Source organism: Archocentrus centrarchus, chromosome 19 (genome assembly GCF_007364275.1).
Source record: "Archocentrus centrarchus isolate MPI-CPG fArcCen1 chromosome 19, fArcCen1, whole genome shotgun sequence".
NCBI lineage: Eukaryota > Metazoa > Chordata > Actinopteri > Cichliformes > Cichlidae > Archocentrus > Archocentrus centrarchus.
Genome location: NC_044364.1, coordinates 12957363 through 12974535, shown reverse-complemented (window position 1 = coordinate 12974535; position 17173 = coordinate 12957363). Strand labels below are relative to the sequence as shown.

The window sequence follows — 17173 nt, the reverse complement described above, 5'->3', positions numbered from 1 at the left end:
GCACTCCAGCAGAACAGCACGTTAAGCTCCCTATACACCTCAGTAAATTGCTATTACAACTGGCACATCCCACCTACGCTAGGTAGATACTCTGCCAGTATATGGATGCATATACAGTTTATGAATTTTCTATATTTATGTATAACCATAACCTAAAACATCCTCCTATTTTCTTACGAGCTTTAAAAGTAGAAAATGAGGACCCAACGAATTAAATGAAAAAAAAAAAATTTGGTCTCTCTTTTTAATTTTATTTATTTATTTATTTTTTAGCAAGAATAAGCAAATATTACATATCTGGTGAGGGGGAAAGTGTATGAACCCCTAGCATTAGTTGGAAATTTGTAGGTGAAAGTGAGGTGCTTTCAATCAAGGGCTGTTTGTATTTACAAAAAAGAAATCAATTAAACTCTGATCTTCAAAGCACACTTTAGGTGGTGAGTCATGGCATGAACAAATGAGGTCTCTAGGGTCTTCAGAGAAAGAATTGCTAATGCTCCCCAGGCTATAAATACACAGTGCTGTGTTTTTTGTTTTTTGCATATTTGTCACACATTTTTCAGATCATCAAACTAATTTTAATAATAGAAAAAGGTAACCCGAGTAAATACAAAATGCCATTTTGCCATTTATTAAGGGAAAAAAAGCTATCCAAACCTACCTGGCCCTGTGTGGAAAAGAAATTGCCCCCTACACCTAATAGATTGTTGTGCAACCTTGAACGTGAACTGCAGTCAAGTTTTTGTGTAAACTGGCAATGAGTCTTTCACATCGCTGTGGAGGAATTCTGGCCCACTTGACTTTGCAGAATTGCTTTAATTCAGCCACACTGGAGGGTTTTTGAACATGAATATGGTCATACCAAAGCATCTCAGTTTAAGTCCAGACTTTGACTAGGCCATTCCAAAACCTCAAAACTTCATTTTGCTTTTTTTTTCCTCTGAGCCTTTCAGAGATGGACTTGCTGGTGTGTTTTGTCCTGCTGCCTAATCTGAGTGCGCTTGAGCTTCAGGGCATAAACTGATAGCTGGACATTCTCCTTCAGGATTTTATGGTAGTGAGCAGAATTCATGGTTCCATCAATTACGGCAAGTCATTCATGTCCTGAAGCAGCAAAGCAGCCCCAAACCATCATGCTACCACCACCATGTTTGACTCTTTATGGTCTCTTTGGCATGGCAGTATTTCACTGGGCTAGTTTTATGCCAGAAGTAACGGGACTCAAACCTTCCAAAAACTTCATCTTTTGTCTTGTCAGTCCACAAAATATTTTCACAAAAGTCTCGGGGATCATCAAGATGTTTTTGGCAAACGTGAGACACGCCTTTCCATTTTTTTTGGTCAGCAGTGGTTTTCTCCTTGGAACTCTCCCATGGATGCCATTTTTGCCCAGACTCTTTCTTACTGTTGAATCATGAACGCTGACCTTAACTGAGGCGAGTGAGGCCCTGCTGTCCTTCAGATGTTGTTCTGGGTTCTTTTGCGACCTCCTGGATGAGTCACCAATGAGCTCTTGGAATAATTTTGGTAGATCAGCCACTCCTGGGAAGGTTCTTCACTGTTCCAAGTTTATTCCATTTGTGGATAATGGACTCCACCTGTCAGTCAGACAGACTGTGTACAAATAAAGGAAACTGAAGAGCACTGATAATCTCCATGTGGGCAAGTAGCTAAGATCACTTGAAGGATGTAAAGTCCTCTCTTAGAAACAAGGCTGCTGTTCATGTTTATGAGCCCCCCCCCTCAGGAGAACACTAAAGAACAATGGTGTGTATGAACGACTTCAAGGAAAAGCAACAGGGCTGTCTATCTGCATCAGAATACTGTTGGAAAGCTGTTTTGTGGATGAATGAGAAGCTAAAATTTCTCCATGTAGATGTGCAGGACTCATCAAATACTACTGGAAGCATCTCATTGCAGTTACTTCTGGAAATCAGAGGGTCACACCAGATACTGAATGCAAACAATTGCTTATTTTTGCCCTTCACAAAAATGTATTTTTCTATGTTTGGGATTTATTTATGTTTTTTAGGTCATCTTTATACACAAATTTAAGCATGCATGCTTACTTAAATATACAGTACCAGTCAAAAGTTTGGACAAACTCACCCATTCATATGAATGTGAGTGTATAGCTTCCTTTAGTACACATTGGAGTCACATATCATAATTTTGTTTTATATTAATAATGATAAATCCTCCTGGGAGTGTGCTAAAACTCCTCCTATTTTTCATCTCCTCATTTCTCCAGACTCCACACAAAATAATCCCGCTCTGCTCCTGGAGACGGAGGAGGTCAGGCAGAGCATCAATCAACTCAACCTTAAGGTAAGCTACAGCCCCTTGACCCAAATTAAAATTGATGGCATTAGGGATAATGTAGCAGTGACTTTGAATACTCCCAGTTACAAATCAGCTTGTTCTGTGCACTCCCTCTCACTATCATACATTCTGTCTGTGACTGATTATTACACACAGGAAGCATTAATAAACAAAATCCATTGTGTCTTTTATGTCAATATTAAAAACTGAGTTTATGTTTCAGGTTCTAGAAATAGAAGTAGTCAGTGTAGTCAAGCTGAACTTTTTTTGTTACAGAAATAAATTCATTGCATCTCATCTAACATCAGCCTGCCTGGTGTATTTAAAGGGAAAATATATAGAGATGAAGCAGACTCGATTTCAACCTCTATCTCAGTTTCTCCCTGCACTCTTAATCTGAATGTAAATAGAGTGAAAGCAGGTGCAGCAGGAGTATCCAGATGGGTGCTGTCTGAAGTCAATATTAATTAATCAGCAGGGCACTTCTGCAATGCAGAGGATAGCTGGTAGTGCTGACTCAACAATCTAAAAAAATGGTGACAAACTTTCTTTACTTGTGGCCCTTTTGGCCCCCCATCTCCATTTTGTGCTAGTTTTGGGTCACTTACCTTTGCTCATTTCCCTCATGATTTCACTGCTGCTTAAGAGAACATTTCTTCCAAGTGGAACCCAGCTATTTGGTTCTACTTTGAAGATCATCAAGGATTTATAGCTGGGCATGAGTCTGAGATTAAACTTTAAAGAGAGAAGCTGATGAATTTGTCACTCTGCTAGGGAATGACAGGGATAGAACTTTATAATTTGGTATCTCATTTTTCCCCTTATTTTTTCCAAATTTGGGCATTGTGATAATAGAATATGGTGCAAGTCTTTAAATGTCGCATGTAAACTTTGAGCACTCTCTACACAGATGGGCGCATTAAACCAGGAAGTATCTGAGCTCACCAAGGGCCTGCACCACATGATCCACATCCTCCAGGCTCACGTATCTTTTCATCACTTCAGTGTCCCTTTCCCCTCGCATCCGTGCGGTGTCCAAATGGCGTCCAGTGTGCCCCAAGCCTCCAACAGTGGCATGCCTTTTAATCATGCTTCAACCTTCCACCTCCATAACGATCCTGGGAGCCACCACACCCACCAAAGTGCTCCAGCTGCTGGCCACTGGAGCTGCAGTGCAACTGGTGAAAAAGAGAGCCATCAGCGGCCTCAGTCCTGTAGTCCTCCTGCTAACTACTGTCCGTCCCTATCTGCAAATTCTTCTCCTAAGTCTGGCCCGTGTCATGGCTCTGAGAGCGTGACTACACATCTGTGGAGTAGCCCATCTCTTCTTAGCATCAGTCCAGGCTTCCATGGAGGAAGTCCAGACCTTCCATCTCATGCTGGGCATGAAGACAACAGACCCCTTGGTGCTAGTTCAACCATCATCAGTCAGTCCCAGCCCACTTTGTGCCTGCAGCCTCCCAGTGATAGTGATGAATACTCTTGCCTTTTGTCCAGTCCCCCTACAGGTATGTCCACCCACAGCCTGCTGGACACATCACCCCCTTCTTACTCCAACCCATCAAAAGCCTCAAATGAGGCCATGTGCGTCCTGATGTCCACCTCACCATCTCACACTCTCATCCAGGACACCTCAATCTTCCAAATTAAGGACTCACACGCCTCTGTCCACCCTGTACCATCCTCTCCACCCACATTAACTTGCCAGCCTTTTGGCAGTTCTGTGGATTCAGGATCATTACAATCTGATGTTCTTGAATCCCATCTCCCACTGGGTGACCCATCTGCGGTAGAGCACACCAGTCTGGAATGCCTACTGGGAAACAGGAGCTCTTTGGAAAGCAGGGATAGTGAAAGTGCATCATCACGAAGGTCCAGCATTGGTGTCCAGACTCAGAGCACCGAGCAGTCATGGTGTCTGGACCTCACAGATTAATGTTTCCACATTTCAGTGGCAGACTGGAATAAAGCAGAACTGAACAAAAAGTTAAGATGCAACTTCTTCACACAACAGTGTTTTCTGAGACTGGAACTTGTCATCGTGTGCTCTGTTTCCCCCATTTTACTTCCCAGGTTCCCTTATTAGTCAGACTTCACATAATTTACACTATTTCTATGCAAAAGCATGTCAGTTGTGCTTTATCTTGGCTTTACTGAAGTGTGTCTAAAAAAAAAAAAAAAAGAAGCTCTAAGACAGTGCGTTCCAGTATATATATATATATATATATATATATATATATATATATATATATATATATATATATATATATATATATATATATATATATATATTGTATAGTTTTTCCAACATCCTCAGAGCAATTTGCAGTTGATAATACCTGTTACCTCCTTGCATGGTAAAGTTATTTATTCTTTTTCCTACGGAAAAGGTTTCCAAATTAATGTGTAAGCATTCTACATGACAACCAGTTGATTGTGTACACAGATGCTGTGTTTACATGGCAGACAAGTCAGAATGATTTGCTGTTTTAAGACACAGAGGAACAAAAATGAGACATGCTTTACTTTGCATGTAGGAAGTAGGAGTATTTGCATCACACGGCGTAGATTGTTTATTGTTTTAAATTGAATGTGTTTCTCAGTTCAGCCTTTTTTGTGAATATTTGGATTATAAGTATCTAATATCTAAATTCTACCAACCAATACACAGTACTTACTTATGATTTCAGTTAGAATTATACTAGCATCTGCTTTTAATGCAGTCTTTAAAAATCCTTCAAAATTTCCTATTTTTCCTCACTAAAGCATTAAATAGCACAAAACAATGAAAAGCAGAATAAATCTGCTTCAAGCATCTACAATAAAAAACATCATAGCTGCTCATGATTTAAACATAAATAAACAGATTTAGCTTTAAAAAAAAAAAAAGTGGGTCCCGTTAAATATTTAAACTGATCTTAATTTACAAGCTATAAATGCCTCCAAGGGGAAAAAATGAACTTATGATACTTATACAATATTCATAGTATTCAGGAACCTTTTGAATGATTTCTCTCTGGCTGACAAAATAAATATGCAGAAAATGTACAACTGTGTCCGTTGCTGTTGTGTCACACTTATCCCAGTTTATCCAAATGATATTTCTGAGACAGAAATAAGCAATGTTATGCTATACATGGCCACTTAATTACAATAAACCATCATAAGTCAGAAGACCAGCATAAGTTTAGCATTTGGAAAGAAAATTTGAAAACTGGATTTATTTAATCACAGGAATAAATCTATATACCAGGAAAAACAAAGACAGGAACTGGATTGTTTCTCACTGAGGCAAAGCTCTGAATTTTCTTGGGTACTTTTCTGTTATTTGACAGGTTTTTTTGTGATTTCCAAATCTCATAGACATATATCCGTATAAAGACTTTTATGTGCTAAGAAGAGGCTTATGTAGTCATCGGCACTATTCTGTTTACAAATTTGAATGTTTTTGGAGATTTGTCCATACTTTTCCTGTTCAGTTAGTATGCCATATTCTGATACTTACAAAAAAAAAAAAAGACTAAAACCTGCACATGATAAAACTCTCTGTATTTGTTTAGTTTGTGTTGTTATTAACATGGAAATTTGCAGTGTCTGATTATTTCTTAATAATGAAGTTAAATTTGCACCCCTGAGTTTAACAAAATGAGACACAAGAGGGCTGCGGCAATTAAGCTCTGAAAGAAATAGCTTCATGCTTGATAACTTTGAAGGGAGGATTAAAAAGGAAAAACAGTGTTAAGGTGTCTTTTAGAAGGAAAGCTCTCTACAAGTTGAATAAAATTTCAGCAGAGTACAGAACAACACAAAGTCATCGGCGTGCTTTCTTCTAAGAAGAGGATTTGCAGCTGTTGTGTGTCTCATTAGTGGCTTTGAATGCAGTTGGTTTTTGGTGAGTGCCGGTTTATCCTTGTTCTACTTCCCTCTCAATCTGATTATATAAGAGAATGTACTATAACTGTATTTGTCGAAAGGGTGATGAAACTTCTCAGGAAAGAAAATTACCAAAAAAAAAAAAAAAAAAAAGTCCTCATTCCTGATTGGAGCAGTGCAGAGTAAAGCTTCATATCTGTATTTTCATGTAAGTTTTATGTCATCTGCTTTACTTTTTCAATGGCACACGCATTAGTAAACACAAACATTTGTGATACGCCTTTATTTAAGTTTGTTTCATGTTCACAGGCTCAGTATTAACATACTAACAAAAGACAGGCACAGACTGTACAGACTGTTGTTCTAAAGCAAAAGTTCAGGAAAATCTGTTGACAAACATCTGAATATTACATAATTCCTTCAATACCGTACTGAGCACTTCCTGTAAGTCAGTGGTGTCAGTGTGTGTTTTCTCAACATCCATGTTTGGCTTTTGTATTGATTTTTTTAAGGTAAAATTGTGGCTTTGAAAATGCTTTACCACACGATTTATTTCTTCTTCCAGGTGAAGCTCTGAAGTGTAACTGTGGAGGTCTGTGCCACTGTTCACCCTCCGTGGAGACCTGCTCTGGTTTTAACAATGTCTGCGCCAGTGTCATCATCTATGCAGGATCTAGTAAGTAAAGGTCCTCATTTGGTTTACTGTGCAGACCAAAAGAAAAGAGAAAACTGTAATTTGTTAGAGGAGAGGATTTCATACAACCTTCTTTTCCTTGTTTCCACAGCTCCCAGATACTTCCAGGGTTGCATGAAGTCACCTGACTGCAGGATAATGAATCAGCCTGGTGTATCATCTGCTACTTGCTGCACAACTGATCTGTGCAACAGATACATGCTTATAAACATGTATTCTTTTTCCTTAAATGAAAAATTTCCTTCATAACTACTTGACATTTTCTGGCAAATTGAACTTTTAGTTAAATGGTTTATGGAAAGCTAACTGGGTTTCATACACAGATGGCCAACACAGTGCATAAGGATGAGTTTATTTCAATTCTCACACTAAGAACCATGTTCCCCCAGTGGAGTCACAGCAGGGGGTTGGTGGATGACCAGGACATAATTGTGGAGTTAAAACTAGGTTGGATGGATGTGATTTATGTAGGGAATTTTTAAATAATGCTTTAATGATCCTGTCCTGGTGATAGATTTAGCAAAAGGTCACTTTGAATCTGTTTTTTATTATTTTGTTATTGTCATGGGTTCTTGGGAAAATGCATGGAAGTGCTGTTATGTAAGAAAGAAGGCAACAGATGTGTGTAAGAAAACTGGCTGAACTAATCTGCAACCCTCTAAAGGCTGAAACAACTAAACAAAGAAAATGATAAAACGGAAATGAACTGCAAAAACATAGAATGTGTGCATATGTGTTTGTGTATGTAGTTCACATAAATACATACAGAAAAAAATAGGAAGTATACCAAAACAGTAATGCAAAAAGTAGGAGGTGATATATACAGTACAGCAAAAATAAGGAGTTCGTATGATGTCCAACAATACAGCTCGTGTACAGCATGTTATTTTCAGGACTCTGTGTTATGCCATCCATCCATCCATTTTCTTCCGCTTATCCGGGGCCGGGTCGCGGGGGCAGAAGCCTAAGCAGAGAAGCCCAAGCTTCCCTCTCCCCAGCCACCTCCTCCAGCTCATCCGGAGGGACCCCAAGGCGTTCCCAGGCCAGCCGAGATACATAATCTCTCCAGCGTGTCCTGGGTCTACCACGGGGCCTCTTCCCGGTGGGACATGCCCGGAACACCTCACCCAGGAGGCGGCCAGGAGGCATCCTAATCAGATGCCCGAGCCACCTCAACTGGCTCCTTTCGATGTGGAGGAGCAGCGGCTCTACTCTGAGCCCCTCCCGGATGGCCGCACTCCTCACCTTATCTCTAAGGGAGAGGCCAGCCACCCTTCGAAGGAAACTCATTTCTGCCGCTTGTATTCGCGATCTAATTCTTTCGGTCACTACCCAAAGCTCGTGACCATAGGTGAGGGTAGGAACGTAGATCGACCGGTAAATCGAGAGCTTCACTTTTACGCTAAGCTCCCTCTTCACCACGACGGACCGGTGCAGCGTCCGCATCACTGCAGAAGCAGCCCCGATCCGCCTGTCGATCTCCCGTTCCCTTCGCCCATCACTCGTGAACAAGACCCCGAGATACTTAAACTCCTCCACTTGAGGCAAGAACTCGTTCCTGAGCCGGAGATGGCACTCCACCCTTTTCCGGCTGAGGACCATGGCCTCAGACTTAGAGGTGCTGATTCTCATGCCAGCCGCTTCACACTCGGCTGCGAACCGTTCCACTGCGAGCTGGAGGCCCCCCCCTGATGAAGCCAACAGAACCGCATCATCTGCAAAAAGCAGAGATGAGACTCTGAGGCCACCAAGGAAGAAGCCTTCCGCCACCTGGCTACGCCTAGAAATTCTGTCCATAAAAATTATGAACAGAATCGGTGACAAAGGGCAGCCCTGACGGAGTCCAACACCCACAGGAAACAAATCCGACTTATTACCGGCTATACGGACCAAGCTCTCACTGTGGTTGTACAAGGACTGAATGGCCCGCAACAATGGGCCAGACACCCCATACTCCCGCAGAACCTCCCAAAGAACACCCCGAGGAACACGGTCGAATGCCTTCTCCAAGTCCACAAAGCACATGTAGACTGGTTGGGCAAACTCCCACGCACACTCGAATATCCTTGAGAGGATAAAGAGCTGGTCCAGCGTTCCACGACCAGGACGAAAACCGCATTGTTCCTCCTGAATCCGAGGTTCGACTAACGGACGCACCCTCCTTTCCAGCACGAACAAAGGTGTGAATGTGGGTTGAGACGTCTGGGAAGGGAGCTCAGGATCGGACTGTAAACGGGGGGGAAAGTTGGTAATGTAATCCACCTCCTCTTATCAATGATGGTTGTTCACATTGGACGTAGGTGGCTTCTTTTACTCCTCTTTCCTTTTACTCCTCTTTCAAACCATTAGATGAATTGAAAGAGGAGTAAAAGAAGCGATCCTGAGCTTCCTTCTGAGACATCTCAACCCACATTCACAACTTTGTTCGAGTGACCTCAACAGATCACATGAAAAAATGGAGTGAAGTCCCAAATAGGTTTAATCTGAAACCACCGATTGTAATGACCCACGCCTCCTTTCACACCTTGGCGCATGTGATTGTGCACATGAACAATAGACAGTCATAACCACCCCCAGGGGACTACGCCCAATGGGGTTTAAATACCTGGGTCTCTCCACCCAGGTATTTAAAACCCGTTTGAGAACTGAAGAAGCCTTTCGGTTGAGAGGGGAAACGTCTTCAAGAAACAAAAAGAAGTCCAGTCGTCCTTTTTCAAAGCTCCAGAGACAACTGTGAGTTTCCTAATTTTTTTATTTAAATGTCCCAATTCCACATTACTGCTTTTTCTACATTTTTTTTAAACTTTCTTTGTTAATTTTCCACTTTGTTTCACAAATGTTTTTTTCTTCATCTGTTTATGTTGTAAAACAGCTTCTCTAAAGGTTTACTTACTGGAAATATTCAGGAACACGGTGATACAAAAATGTCCTGTATGACTGCAGTCTGGTGTTTACAAGATCAATAATGAATCTTCAAGCTAAGAAAACTCTTCATATTTGAAGAGATTTTAATCATTTTTTTACAGTTGCATATAATTTACTAACCTGTTTCTTTAGGTTTTTTAAATTATTTAAAATGTTGGTTCAAATTGGCAGATTGTTCTTTCCAGATGTCTTCATATTGGGAAAAAAAAAACATCTGAATTACTCAGACCTGTTGATGTCCACAGTGGCACAGCATATGTTGGTTTTACAAACAACACAATTAAAAATATTTGCACATTCTCCTGATGACTCAGTGGTGTCACAGTGTGTTTTCCTGGCATCACTGTCTGATCTTCATATGTCACTCTGCGTGTCTAAAACCCAGATGATGTTTTTTAGTTAAGGATACACTGGATTTGGGTCAAGTGTCCAATGAGACCAAATAAAAAGAGGCTGGAAACCTGACTGACACACATTTAATCATTGATCGTTTGCAATGTTTGTTCTTCAATATGTGGATTATGGAGTTTGATCTTCTCATTTTTATTCCCTTTTTTCATACACAGATTGGTGCAGTGAGACGAGAGATTGTGATGACATGAAGACTGTGATTGTTGCTGTTTTGCTTTTGCTGGTTGTCAGTCAGAGTGAGTTAAGCTGCAAACCTGCAGCCAGTTTTATATGTACACATTATTTTCTATATTGGGTTTCTGTCCACAAAGTAAGAAGCATTTGGGAGCCTCTCCACCTGTTCAGGGCAAATTTAGTTTTATTTTTCATTGTGGTTTATTGAGTTTATTTAAATTTGTGGCTGTGGAAATGCTTTCCTACAATAAGTAAAGCTGATTTATTTCTTCTTCCAGGTGAAGCTCTGAAGTGTAACTGTGGAGGTCTGCGCTACTGTCCAACCTCCGTGGAGACCTGTGTTGGATCTAACAATGTCTGTGCCAGTGTCATCTTCTATGCAGGATCTAGTAAGTAAAGGTCCTCCTTTGGTTTACTGTATAGACAAAAAAAGGGGAAATTTTTAATTAGTTAGAGTAGATGATGTCATACAACCTTCTTTTCCTTGTTTCCACAGCTCCCAGATACTTCAAGGGTTGTGTGAAGTCAACTGACTGCAGATTAATGAATCGTCCTGGTATATCATCTGCTATTTGCTGCGCGACTGATCTGTGCAACTGATAAATGCTTATAAACATGTCTGCTGTCATGTATCTTCATAATAAAGAGCAGTGTATATCAACTTTTGCTTTAATATCCCTTATTATTATTTTTTTCCCCATCACTTTTCTCTTCCCTAGAGAAAGAGTTGGTTTCTTCTTCTTAAATGAAAACATTCCTTCATAACTGCTTGACAGTTTCTGGAAAGTTGAGCTGTTAGTTAAATGGTTCCAGGAAAGCTAACTGGGTTCATACACAGATGGCCAACACAGTGCATAAGGAGGAGTTTATTTCAAATTCTCAAACTAAGAAAGACGCTACTGATGGAGCCACTGCTGGGAGGATGGTCATATCAGGTTGATTGGACAGGATTTATGTAGGGAAAATTTTTAAAATGCTTTGATGATGCTGTCATGCTGATAGATTTCACAAAAATTCCCATTGAATCCACTTTTTAAAAATTGCTGATTAATTATTATTTCCACCAAAATTGGTTAAGTTTTTGGTAGTGTTTGTGTGCGTTTCATTCTGTCTGTAAACATGACAACTCAAGAAGTTTTGTATTCATTCTGATAAAACTTTGTAGGGGTGAAGAGTTAACAATCCATTAAAATTTGGTTCACAACCTCCAAGGTTTTCCAGGTTAACTCAATGAATTGTTTAAAAATTGTCGAAAAGCCTCATAACTTGGAAACTATGACTCTTACAAGTGTGCTGTGTATTGTCATAGAAAATTTGGGGTGAGGGTGGTATGCACTCTACTGAGAAAAAAAGGTTTACCACTAGCATAATGCAAGTGCACATCAAGAAAAGTGGTTTGTCAGTGATTTGTCAACAAAAACATCTCATAAATCATACAAACAGCATTCGGACATGACAGTGTGAATTCAACTCTTCAGTCAGTTGAAGGTTGCTCTTTAGCCATGAGCAGGGTGTTATAGTTAAACTGTTATTATTATCCTTTTGTTATTCATTTATTGGGAAAATGCATCAAAGTGTTGTTACATAAGAAAGAAGACAGTAGATGTATGTAAGAGCACTGGGTGAACTAATCCACAGCCCTCTGAAATACTGAAAAGACTAAATGAAGAAAATAATAAAACAAAAATAAATCAATGACAAAGAGACTGTTTTCATATCCATGTTTATTTGTATCTATGGTTATTTATATATTTCACATATATTTCATATAAATGCATATAGAAACTAGGATGGTACTCAGCAGAATGAATTCCTTGTCTACCCTAAATGTTCTATGTGCTAATACTACACTGCAATAGACACCACCCAATGTTGTCACACTCCATCATAAATTCATAAAGACAAGAATTGTTTTTATTGTTTTTTAAAAACTGCAAAATACGATTATATATTTTTCTTAAGAAATGAGATCCATATGAACTATTATGGCATATGCAGTCTGGATATATTTTATTTATTTTATATACCCAAATAGCATCCTCCAAAAATCTCAAATGAAAAAAAGAAAAACAAACATTTGCAGAGATATGAATTGTTTATGTGTGTATGTGATTTTTGTGTAGTTTGTAGTTCACTTTGCGTTATTATGAGTATTTTCATTTAAAATTTAAAAAGACATTGAATTATCAGCCGTAAATGTTTACACCTGAGTCCCAAATTTCATTCCAATACATGAAAAATAGGGAATTTTTTAAAATCTTGACATTTTTTGGTGACCTTTGACCTTGAAAATTAAATCACATGTTCTTGGGTCCCAAGGGAATATTGTCACAAAGTTTAATCAATTTTGGTTGAAAAATATTATGAGGTATATTACTAACAGTTAGCCAGACAGTCAAACAAACAGTGGTGAATACATACCCTCCCTTCACCTGTCGCTGGGTGAGGTAATCATGGGTGACAAACCTGCAGCCAGTTTTATATATACACACTATTTTCTATATTGGGTGTCTGTCCACAAAACAAGCAGCGTTCGGGAGCCTCTCCAACTGTTCAGGGCAAATTTACACACACACACACACACACACATATATATATATTTTTTTTGTCATTGTGGTTTATTGAGTTTATTTAAATTTGTGACTGTGGAAATGCTTGCCTACAGTGATTAAAGCTGATTTATTTCTTCTTCCAGGTGAAGCTCTGAAGTGTAACTGTGGAGGTTCGCGCTACTGTCAAACCTCTGTGGAGACCTGCGTTGGATCTAACAATGTCTGCGCCAGTGTCATCATCTATCCAGGAAGTAAGTAAAGGTACTCGTTTGGTTTACTGTACAGACAAAAAATAAAAGGGAATTTTTTAATAAGTTAAAGCAGATAATATCATAAAACCTTCTTTTCCTTGTTTCCACAGCTCCCAAATACTTCCAGGGTTGCATGAATTCACCCGACTGCAGGATAATGAATCATCCTGGTATATCATCTGCCACTTGCTGCGCGACTGATCTGTGCAACAGATAAATTGCTATCATGCACAACATTTTCCAATGCATAAATAATTTACTGTCATGTATTGTGTAATATCATTTTCACAATAAAAATCAACTAGTTATACATTTGCACTTTTTTATGATCACTTTTTTTGAGATGACTATCAAAAATCTGCACAAATTTTTTGTTAGTCTGGCATTATGTAGAATACATTACTACACTTTATTGTAGATACAGCTTTAATTCTGCCAGACATAAACTTACATTTTTCTGTAAAAAACACTGTGATATCTTTGAGGGTGTTCCAAATCTCTCAAAATCTCATTTACTTTCAGATTGCACCACCGTGTGGCATTTTACCAATTGTTGTTTCTGCATGGAGATGACAAGTCTGTTTTGGAGTGGCCCGGTCAAAGTCTGGATTTAAATCTCACTGAAATGCTAAAGCATGACCTTAAATAGGTTGTTCATGCTTGAAAACCTTCCAGTGTGGCTAAATTAAAACAATTCTGAAAAGAAGAGTGGGCCAAAAAATTCTTCCACAGCGATCTGAATGACTCATTGCCAGTTATCCCAAACACGTTATTACAGTTCTTGCTGCCAAGGGTGGTACAATCAGTTGTCAGGTTCATGGGGAATTTTCTTTTTCCACACAGGGGCAAGTAGGTTTGTATAGATTTTTTTTCTTTAATTAATGAGATCATAATTTAAAAGCTGCATATTTTATTTGCTCGGGTTATCACTGTCTACATTTAAATTAGTTTGTTGATCTCAAGCATGTAAGTGTGACAAATGTGCAAAAGAAAAGAAAAGAAAAGAAAAGAAACAAACAAGGAAGGGGCAAGTGCTTTTTCACTACACTGTAACACGTTTGACAAGTTTTTTTTTCAATCACGTTTCATGTGAATATCTCTGAAAATATAGGTAGAATTTACATGATCACGGGCTACACAAATAAGTTGTCAAAATAATTTGCTGTTGCAGGAAAAATCCTTAATAATACCTTAATAAACAGCCTAGTGTTGATAATAATAATAATAATAATAATAATAATAATAATAATAATAATAATAATAATAATTAAAGCCGCAAGCGGCGATAATAGGCCCTCGCCGGCCGCCGCCCAAGCGCCGGTGCCGATTTGAACCGTGCTTTTCCGGCCGTGCCAGTTTTAGCCGTTTTTTTGGCTGCTACGTGTGAAATTTTGAAATGCATGAATTGTCTAACTCAACGAAAAAGATGCCATATTCTGGGCATCGCCATGGCAATGCTTTACACATTACAGTATTTTCACCTGTAGGTTTTATGTTCAGGGAGATGTGGACAATGCGTGTACCAAATTTCAGGCATTTGTATGCATTTTTGAGAAAGCAAGGGTCATTTTTCCATCGCAGAAATTTCACATTTTTTCCCATAGGGATAAAATGGGGCAGTTTTGGCATCGTCATGGGAACAGCGTCCAAAATATGACATAGGTGTGATTGACTTTTTTGATCAGGCTGACATCAGCAATCTGTGTACCAAATTTCATGTATTTCGGGCAAACTAAGCAGAAACTTTAGTATGGGGGATTTTTCGCTTTTTCCCATTAGAATAAAATGGGGCATTTCGGGCTCCGCCATGGCAACGTGTTACAAAATAGAGCATGGGTGTGATTGGCTTTTTTGATCAGGATGACGTCAAGAATGTTGACACAAATTTTCATGCATGTCATGAAACTAAAATTCTGGACCTCCATACAAACGTTTGTTTGCTTCTGTAGGGGGCGCTATTGCACCTAGAAACTTGATTCCCTAATTGTGGGTTCAGGCCGGTTCAGTAAACAAGTTATTAAATTTTGAGGCTGATCGGCCAAAGATTGTGCGAACGAATGCACAAACAAAATTGCGGCGAGAGACAAAAACGAAGACCAAATTCACGCGGTTGCCATGCCAACACCGTTGAATATTCTATAAAACCTCGCACATCTTTTGATGCCCAACTTGTGAAGATGTTCCTGAGCGATTTTGGTGCCAGTCGGTTTAATGCCCTAGGACAAGTTAATTCAAGTACGAGGTGTGCAAAAATGCTGACTCTGCGCTTCACAAACTTCAATTCAAGATGACCGACTTCCTGTTTGTTGTCCGGAGTTGGTGTAATATATTTTTTTGTTGGGTTTCACAAGATCTCCGTTTGATCCGAATTTCATGACTCTTGGGCTAACTTTACATGGCAAGGCCTCCCATAGGCGCAATGTATTTTGATTTTGACAGGGGGCGCAGTTGCACTGGTTTTTTGAGTTTTTTAATGGCGATATTAAAAAACAAAATTTTTCACCGGTCCTGAATTTTGTGCAAAAATTGGTGCGTTTTCGTAAATGTTCAGGGGGTCAAATTTGCGATCATTTGCGGAAAAGAAAAATAATAATAATAATAATTAAAGCCGCAAGCGGCGATAATAGGCCCTCGCCGGCCGCCGCCCAGGTGCTGGTGCCGATTTGAACCCAGCTTTTCCAGCCGTGCCTATTTTAGCGGGGTTTTTTTTGCTGTCACATATGAAAAACTGCAATGGATGTATTGACTTTCTCAAAGAAAAAGATGCCATATTCTGGGCATCGCCATGGCAACGCCTTACACATTACAGTATTTTCACCTGTAGGTTTTATGTTCAGGGAGATGTGGACAATGCGTGTACCAAATTTCAGGCATGTGTATGCATTTTTGAGAAAGCAAGGGTCATTTTTCCATCGCAGAAATTTCACATTTTTTCCCATAGGGATAAAATGGGGCAGTTTTGGCATCGTCATGGGAACAGCGTCCAAAATATGACATAGGTGTGATTGACTTTTTTGATCAGGCTGACATCAGCAATCTGTATACCAAATTTCATGTATTTCGGGCAAAGTAAGCAGAAACTTTAATATGGGGGATTTTTGGCTTTTTCCCATTAGAATAAAATGGGGCATTTCGGGCTCCGCCATGGCAACGTGTTACAAAATAGAGCATGGGTGTGATTGGCTTTTTTGATGAGGATGACGTCAAGAATGTTGACACAAATTTTCATGCATTTCAGTGAAACTAAAATTGTGGACCTCCATACAAACTTTTGTTTGCTTCTGTAGGGGGCGCTATTGCACCTAGAAACTTGATTCCCTAATTGTGGGTTCAGGCCGGGTCAGTAAACAAGTTATTAAATTTTGAGTCTGATCGGCCAAAGATTGTGCGAACGAATGCACAAACAAAATTGCGGCGAGAGACAAAAACGAAGACCAAATTCACGCGGTTGCCATGCCAACACCGTTGAATATTCTATAAAACCTCGCACATCTTTTGATGCCCAACTTGTGAAGATGTTCCTGAGCGATTTTGGTGCCAGTCGGTTTAATGCCCTAGGACAAGTTAATTCAAGTACGAGGTGTGCAAAAATGCTGACTCTGCGCTTCACAAACTTCAATTCAAGATGGCCGACTTCCTGTTTGTTGTCCGGAGTTGGTGTAATATATTTTTTTGTTGGGTTTCACAAGATCTCCGTTTGATCCGAATTTCATGACTCTTGGGCTAACTTTACATGGCAAGGCCTCCCATAGGCGCAATGTATTTTGATTTTGACAGGGGGCGCAGTTGCACTGGTTTTTTGAGTTTTTTAATGGCGATATTAAAAAACAAAATTTTTCACCGGTCCTGAATTTTGTGCAAAAATTGGTGCGTTTTCGTAAATGTTCAGGGGGTCAAATTTGCGATCATTTGCGGAAAAGAAAAATAATAATAATTAAAGCCGCAAGCGGCGATAATAGGCCCTCGCCGGC

At 39.5% G+C, this 17173-nt stretch overlaps 1 protein-coding gene and 1 long non-coding RNA gene across 2 annotated transcripts in view; both read left to right on the top strand.

The window, feature by feature from the left end:
* The window catches only part of LOC115798205 (potassium voltage-gated channel subfamily H member 4-like), a 43312-nt gene extending 38784 nt beyond the window's left edge, over nt 1-4528 (top strand). The window contains exons 15-16 of the mRNA XM_030754961.1: nt 2252-2328; nt 3233-4528. Coding sequence (XP_030610821.1) covers nt 2252-2328; nt 3233-4258 — 1103 coding nt within the window. The 3' untranslated portion in view covers nt 4259-4528. The remainder of the gene's footprint in view (nt 1-2251; nt 2329-3232) is intronic.
* Nucleotides 4529-10377: 5849 nt separating this feature from the next.
* LOC115798210 (uncharacterized) lies at nt 10378-13505 on the top strand. The gene is made up of 3 exons (XR_004021480.1): nt 10378-10461; nt 13095-13202; nt 13313-13505. It is a non-coding gene; the product is annotated as an uncharacterized LOC115798210 (long non-coding RNA).
* The last annotated feature ends 3668 nt before the right edge of the window (nt 13506-17173 follow it).